Source organism: Mustela lutreola, chromosome 11 (genome assembly GCF_030435805.1).
Source record: "Mustela lutreola isolate mMusLut2 chromosome 11, mMusLut2.pri, whole genome shotgun sequence".
Lineage (NCBI taxonomy): Eukaryota > Metazoa > Chordata > Mammalia > Carnivora > Mustelidae > Mustela > Mustela lutreola.
In genome coordinates, this window is record NC_081300.1 from 92,952,147 (window position 1) to 92,959,547 (window position 7,401).

Sequence of the window (7,401 nt, forward strand, 5' to 3'; positions counted from 1 at the left end):
CGTCTGGCAAAGGAGAGAAAACTACATTTCCCATAATGCCTCGTATCCGGAAGGAAGTGAGACTCAACACTTCCCGTGATTCCTTATAGACCGGAAGCCGGGACCTTAGTTCTCTTTCCCATCTTGCAAGGTAAGAATGGCGGGGCCTCTTTGCAAGACTCGATATCTGGATCCCCCATCCTTCGCCATCCGAATCAGGAGGGTATCAAGTGGACACCTGCAGGAGTCGGACATGCTCGGGGCCAACTGAGCGCCCTCCTAGACGCTTCATTTGTCTCGCCTGGGTTTGCGCGGGGCACGAAGTGGGTGAGGTGGGGTACCGAAGAGGCTCCGGAGCTCCCGGCTGCTTGCCACTCTTCTGGGCTGGGGTTACAGGACCCTTCTGGAGATCCGTAGTGGGGTAGTGGGGCGGTAGGGACCAGGATGATGGCGCGTGCCCCGGAATCCCGGGTTCGGGTTCCAGAAAACGCCTCTGAGCTCGTCGGAGCCACGTTGAGCTTTGGGGCTGAGGCCAAACGCAACTTTTCCTTCTTAACACGTCCGCGACCGGAAGTCGCCTCTTGGCTCTGCGCTTTTCAGTCTGGTCTGAGTTTGGGCTGGTGTGTTCCTTCCTAAACCGGGTTTCTTAAGTGAGACAGCAGTCTAAAAGCGCAGAAGCTCTGGAAGCAAATGGTTTCGGGGTCCAGCGTCGCTGCTCCATAAACCGTGGCGATTCGTGAGATTCCTAATTCGCAAAACAGGAATAAAGATCGAATGGAACAGGGACTTTTAGCCCCTAAATGTTTAGCAAACAGTTGTAAGAGCTCTTCAGAGCCACTGTGAGGGTTATTGCACGTGTGTGTGGTTTGGGGTTTTTCAGGGAACGGGTGAAAGGATGTTATGGCTGCTTGGGAAGAGAGGGTGAGGGTTCGCGGGTTCGTCGTCTCGGAAGCCTGTCAGTGTGCTGTGTAGACCTGCTTTGTCATGTGATAACTGGAGAAGTCCCTTTCTTTTTACATGTGTGTCCTGGTAGATGGCGGGCGAAAAAGCGGAGAAGCCGGATACTAAGGAGAAGAAACCTGAAGCCAAGAAGACTGATGGCGGTGGCAAGGCTAAGAAGGGTAACAAGAAGGCTAAAACCCCGAAGAAGGGGAAGCCCCACTGCAGCCGAAACCCTGTCCTAGTCAGAGGAATTGGCAGGTACTCCCGATCGGCTATGTATTCCAGAAAGGCCATGTACAAGAGGAAGTATTCGGCTGCTAAATCCAGGGTAAGGGGTGAGGAGGGTCACTGACCGCGACTTTTGTCTACACCTTAGAAATTTTTGTCTGCCTGACTTTGACGCATTTCTGTGACAGGTTGAAAAGAAAAAGAAGGAGAAGGTTCTTGCTACCGTCACAAAACCAGTTGGTGGTGACAAGAACGGTGGTACCCGAGTGGTTAAACTGCGCAAAATGGTAAGATTTGGAAGAGCCTGTAAACGGGAGACTTGAAAACTGTGAGGGGTTTTTGGTGTTCTCAGGTTTTAAAGGTGTGCGTTGGCCAGAAAATGACTAGTGGAGGATTCTGGGTTTACCCCCAGGCCTCTTAAACGTTTGTCGTCTGATCTTAAGCAGAGTTGCTTTTCCTCGCCGGTAAAGCAGGAATAAAGGTCTGCTTCACGGTGTTGGGAGAATTATGTGGGGCACGAATTCTCGGTGCTGCTGGGCCTGTAGAACAGTTACATACCAGAGGACTGTTGCTTGGCTCCTCTACCATGCACAGGACATTTTCTCAACATTTGCTTTGTAATTTCCATTATGAAAATATTCCCAGGTGTATTGAGGTCATCACAGTTGGAAATAACTGCTCCAGAGGGGATTACTACTTCGATTCCTTGTTACTGTTTTTGTGGGCTAGTTTTCTGTTAGGTACTAATGTTTGTGGTCGAAGCAGGAGGTTATTGTTTGTTACTTGTCGAAAGCTTAATAGTCTGTGTAGGGTCTTGTTTTTACAATAAATGAATGAATTTTACAATAAATCGTCCTGATCTGAACTGTGGGGTTTTGTTTCCCTTTGTGCATAACATGGGAGTGATGCACATTAACGTGGAGGATGTGAATACAATGGAAAAACAAGCCATGCGTCCTTCATAATCTCCAAAATGTGTGTCAGATGTGTTTTTGGAGAAGTACAATTTAGGTTAAGGTCAGAGACTACAGGAAAGCTTGAGAGTCACTGCTGTGCCACAGTGTGTGATGATAAGACAGTGTATGAGAGCTTGTCATTTAATCCCAAGTCTACAGAGGTAACTTGCTTGATGCTTTTCTGCCTTTGCCTGAACACTCTGCTCCTTTAGTTAAATGGATTTCCTCTTGGGTTTTGCATAGGGAAGGATAAGCAGCACTTACCTTTTCCAAATTTCCTATGACTTGGGAGAAGTGAAAATGAAATGCAGCGGTGTAAATCATTTAAAATGGGCGAAAGAGTGTAGCGAGCGTTCCGCTGTCAAAACCAGCTCTATTAATCTGATTCACTTGTTTAAGTTGGACCTGTGGATTCCTTACAGCCTAGGTATTATCCTACTGAAGACGTGCCTCGAAAGCTGTTGAGCCACGGCAAAAAACCTTTCAGTCAGCATGTGAGAAAACTGCGAGCTAGCATCACCCCTGGGACCATTTTGATCATCCTCACTGGGCGCCACAGAGGCAAGGTGAGCAGAGCGGACGCTTCAGCTCAGGGGCTTGAGGTGCTTGATAATCATGTGTTGACACTCTGCATAGAGTTTCTGCATTTGCTTGCGGTAGCTGTGGTTCGCAGTGGGGGGTGGAGGCGACAATACCAGGAGCCCAGGCACTAGCATGACACGTTTAGTCCATAAAGTACAATAAATTACTACCATTTCCTGCGTGTTGGGGTTACGTATTACAGATGATTTAGATGTCCCTGTACCCAAAAGTATTTATATATTTCAGTTATTTCCTTGGGATAGCTTTGCAGGGGTAGAATTACTGAGTTAAAGAAGGTAATCGTTGCTCATTAAAAACAAGCGCACAGAAGTATTGCTCATATCCAAGGGTTGCCCCTGTTAGCAGTTTGGTATGCTTGATTCTAGAGTTGCTGAGTGGATACATACTTAGAAGTTTCCTTTACCAAATTTAGAAGCATAAGATTTGATTAATTTAGAAATCTGTTTATTTGGGGATTTTTTAAGATTTTATTTATTTGTCAGAGATCATAAGTAGGCCGAGAGGCAGGCAGAGGCAAAGGGAGAAGCAGGTTCCCTGCGGAGCAAGGAGCCCCGATACGGGACTCAATCCCAGGACGCTGGGATCATGACCTGAGCCGAAGGCAGCCGCTTAACCAACTGAGCCACCCAGGCATCCCTTGAAATCTGTTTTTAACACAGAAATGTCTGATGTGTCTGTTTGATTTACAGCGGGTAGTTTTCCTGAAGCAGCTGAGCAGTGGCTTGCTACTTGTGACTGGTAAGAAGATCCTTGAATTTTATATTCTCTGAAATTTGGCACTTTTAAATGTACTTTCGCTCCCACCTACATGGAAATTCCAGTGTTGAGATTACGTGCCCTATTTCATTGTCTTGCATACACCTGAGTTCTAAGGAAGCAGGTGTTTAAATTTTGTGTGGCAACATAGCACCAGGTAACTGCCACTAGAAGAATGGGTGGCTGTTAACCCCAGGGAATGGTTCTGCGTGAGACTTGTAATTGGTCCGCCGCTTGGAACCAGAGTACAGTGGCCAAACGGGTAAAAAGCGAACTGTTCACTCTGGAAAGCAGTGCTTGGTTTAAATTTGTCTGGGACCTGTGGCTTTGGCCAGCATGTGTGAGTAACTATGCTGTCTCCCAGCTTGGGTGACTTAAGATTTGAAGAAGAAACCGTGGACATACTGAGATCTTGAGAAAGTCTAGGTGTTGACTGTAAAAAGGGCAGTTTGAGAGTTCTTCAAACTGAGTAGAAAATTCAGTACACCAGATTTCTTTAAATTTAAAGTCTGTTCTTAAGTCTTTGCTTTTTCTTTCCCTCGGTATATTGATTTTTTTTTCTTTAGGACCTCTGTCCCTCAATCGAGTTCCTCTGCGTAGAACACACCAGAAATTCGTCATTGCTACTTCTACCAAAATTGATATCAGCAACGTGAAAATCCCCAAACATCTCACTGATGCTTATTTCAAGAAGAAGAAGTTGCGTAAGCCCAGACACCAGGAGGGTGAGATCTTCGACACCGAGAAAGAGGTAAGCTTCTCATTCTGTCTTGGCCCCTGATAACTCCACTTCCCTAGGTGGGAGTGAAAAAAGTTTTCACAAGGAGTTGACCGAGAGAAGTTGTTAATAATGAGGAATATCTGGGGAATTACATCATTCCAGAAGGTGCTGCTTTCAGTGATTCTTAATGGTGGTTGAGAGCTCTGCCTAGACTATTTTTTAAGATTTTATTTATTTGACAGAGCACAGACAGGGGAGCAGCAGAGGGAAAGGAAGAGGCAGGCTCTCCATTGAGCAGGAAGCCCGATGCAGGCCCCATCCCAGAAACCCGGGATCATGACTTGAGCCTGGGGCAGACTCTTAACCAACTGAGCCACCCAGGCACTCCTCTAACTGCTACTGTTCTGCTGGGGGTTCACACTTTTTTATCCTTTTTTGGGGAGGGGGTAGGAAAGAGAATCTTAAGCAGGTTCCATGCCCAGCTCACAGCCCCACATGGGGCTTGATCTCACAGCCCTGTGATCATAACCTGAACCAAAGTCAAGAGTCAGAGGCTTTACTGACTGAGCCACCGAGATGCCCCTACCCTTGTTTATCCTCGATGTGTATTAAAGTAGACAAAAGGAAAAGAGCTGCAGCTTTTGCTATGTTAAAAACAAGGTTATACTATACTACTTCATAGTCCTCCAAGGAAAAGATGATCAAAATTGCTTTCTAAATATCCCTGGGATTTAGTACTTGTGAGATAGGATTCCTGAGTCAAATGGAGCCTGGTACTTATGCCCTACTTTTAAACAATCTTCTTTTCTTTCTCTCCCCTAGAAATACGAGATTACAGAGCAGCGCAAGGTTGATCAGAAAGCTGTGGACTCACAAATTCTTCCAAAAATCAAGGCTGTTCCTCAGCTTCAGGGCTACCTCCGCTCTGTGTTTTCTCTCACAAATGGAGTTTACCCTCACAAATTGGTGTTCTAAATTTCTTACAAAAAGCTAATTAAATAACTGATCCAATTCCTTTGTGTTTATTTTAAAATGTATATCTACCTGGAGATGTGGCTTTACTCGGCCAGCTTGTAGGGTCTTAGCCTCTGCTGAGAGGAGGGGCATTTGGGAGGGTGGCACCCGCTGCAGGGGAACCACCTCTTCGGCTTGGTGTCCGCATTTTAGCTTAGTGTCTGGCTTGTCACCCAGCACCTACCATATGAAATAGCACCATTTCCCTGGGTACCACGGAACAGGTCAGAACTGGAGCAGGAGGACAAACTGCCCTTCAGGCCACAGATTTTCCTTCCTTTGGTGATGATGCAGTTCCCCCCTGTTGGCCCAACTCTATCACTGCTGTTAGTCTTCCATATCTAGTTTCGGGGGTTTTGTTTGTTTTTGTTTTAAGATTTTAATTACTTAAAAAAAAAAAAAAAGATTTTAATTACTTGACAGAGATCATAAGTAGGCAGAGGCAGGCAGAGAGAGAGGAAAGGAAGCAAGCTCCTGCTGAGCAGAGAGCCTGATGCAGGGCTCGATCCCAGGATCCCGGGATCATGACCTGAGCCGAAGGCAGAGGCTTTAACCCACTGAGGCACCCAGGTACCCCGTGTATCTAGTTTTTTAAAAGCACATACATCAAGTGAGTATAATGATTCATCGTCCTTTTTTTTTTTTTTTTTTTTAAGTCAAAGCCTCATGTGCTACACATATATTACACAGCTAGCAACAGGTTTCGGCCATTCCGTGAAGTCCATCCTCACTGATGGAGAAGATAGTGGATAGTGTACCATTATATGGATTTTTTTTTATATCATTTATAATTGTGTACAAGGTAGTAAAACAAATAAAAGTGTGCACACAGATGAGTATCAGGTAAATATTTTTGGCTGGGGAAAGATTTACGCATTTAATTTTAGTAGACTGTGCTAAACTGCCCTCCGTGGGGTTTGAGCCAGATGTTCTGTACAACAGTGTCTGTTTCTCCGCGGGCTCGCTTACACAACGGGTCCTCAGATTTGGGGTGTTGGCAGTAGATAAGTGAAAGATGACCCTGGTGGGTTTTTTGAAGTTGCTTTTATTGACAGTTTACATTAGGTGAGATTCATAATTTTGAGTGTGTAGTTCTGTGACACCTGTGCAGTTGGGTAAGCATCATGACTAGGAAAGTTCCCTCATGTTCGAAACATCCACTCCAGGCAGTCCCTGTTCAAACTTCCGTTCCTGTAGTTCCGCCTTTGCAGAATGTCCTACTGTATACTAAGCATAATGTTACTGAGAGTTGTTCATACCCGTGGCTCTGTAGTTCTGTCCGTTCCGGTAGGTCCATAGATCACTGTCCTAAAATTCACCCACTGAAAGACATTTGGGTTGTTCACAGTTCCTGGAGATGATGAATAAAGCCACCATCAACATTCACTTACAGGTTTTTGTGTGGGTATATTTTAATTAATGTTGGGTGAAAATGCAGGATTACTGGGTTAAATCATGAATGCATGTTTGTATAAGAAACTGGCAGACCTTCCCATTTTGCATCCCACCTGCAATGAGTAACAGTTCCAGTTACTCCACTTCCTTCTCAGCACTTGGTATTTCTGATTTTTTATAATCGAGATGCAATTGACAGCTGTCATTTGGTGTACAGTTCAGGGGTATAATATGATGATCACTACCATTAGTTAACATCCATCACCATGTGTATATAGAAAATCCTGTGAGACTTAAATCTAGCATTTTTTTCTTTTATGATTTTAATTTATTTATTTGACAGAGGAGAAGCAGGCTCTCTGCTGAGCCGGGAGCCCAGTGCAGGGCTCAATCTCAGGACACTGGAATCATAACAACTGAGCCACCCAGGCACCCAAAATATAGCAACCTTCAAATAATGATACAGAATTACTGATAGTAATCCCCATGCTGTGTTACATCCCCGTCCTCCTGACTTTTTTTAACTCTAGTGTCTCCACTAGGTATATAGCATGTGCTCTGATACAGTTTTGAAACAAATCCAGATGTCACTTCTGGCTGTGGTCTCTAGTGGTTCTTTATAGCTCAGGTTCAGTTTCAAAAGTCATTTTGGCCACAAGGCCCTCTGATTGGCCCATTTTTTAAACCTACTCTTCCTCTGTGCCCTTCAGACACCAGTTAGGGAGTAGTTACCACAGGTTACCCCATTTCTGTCTGACCTGGTTTACCCTACAACTGTGCTATGATGACTGAACAGAACTCAGAAAC

At 45.1% G+C, this 7,401-nt stretch overlaps 1 protein-coding gene across 2 annotated transcripts; it reads left to right on the plus strand.

The window, feature by feature from the left end:
• On the plus strand, nucleotides 1–5,196 carry RPL6 (ribosomal protein L6). 2 transcript variants are annotated; one of them, XM_059139872.1, is made up of 7 exons: nucleotides 1–130; nucleotides 1,013–1,249; nucleotides 1,338–1,436; nucleotides 2,528–2,671; nucleotides 3,398–3,446; nucleotides 4,031–4,215; nucleotides 5,008–5,196. In XM_059139872.1, the coding sequence occupies exons 2-7, from the start codon at nucleotides 1,013–1,015 to the stop codon at nucleotides 5,158–5,160; spliced, it is 867 nt and encodes a 288-aa protein (XP_058995855.1). In that variant the 5' UTR covers nucleotides 1–130; the 3' UTR covers nucleotides 5,161–5,196. The 2 variants fall into 2 exon arrangements, with proteins under 2 accessions (XP_058995855.1, XP_058995856.1); XM_059139873.1 differs by lacking the exon at nucleotides 1–130 and adding an exon at nucleotides 283–306.
• Nucleotides 5,197–7,401: the final 2,205 nt, after the last annotated feature.

Excerpts from the sequence above, each read along its gene's own strand:
- RPL6 (XM_059139872.1), top strand. The coding sequence starts at position 1,013 with ATGGCGGGCGAAAAAGCGGAGAAGCCGGATACTAAGGAGAAGAAACCT. Across the intron at positions 1,437-2,527 it reads TGGTTAAACTGCGCAAAATG|CCTAGGTATTATCCTACTGA; the intron begins GTAAGATTTGGA and ends GATTCCTTACAG. Across the intron at positions 2,672-3,397 it reads CTGGGCGCCACAGAGGCAAG|CGGGTAGTTTTCCTGAAGCA; the intron begins GTGAGCAGAGCG and ends TTTGATTTACAG.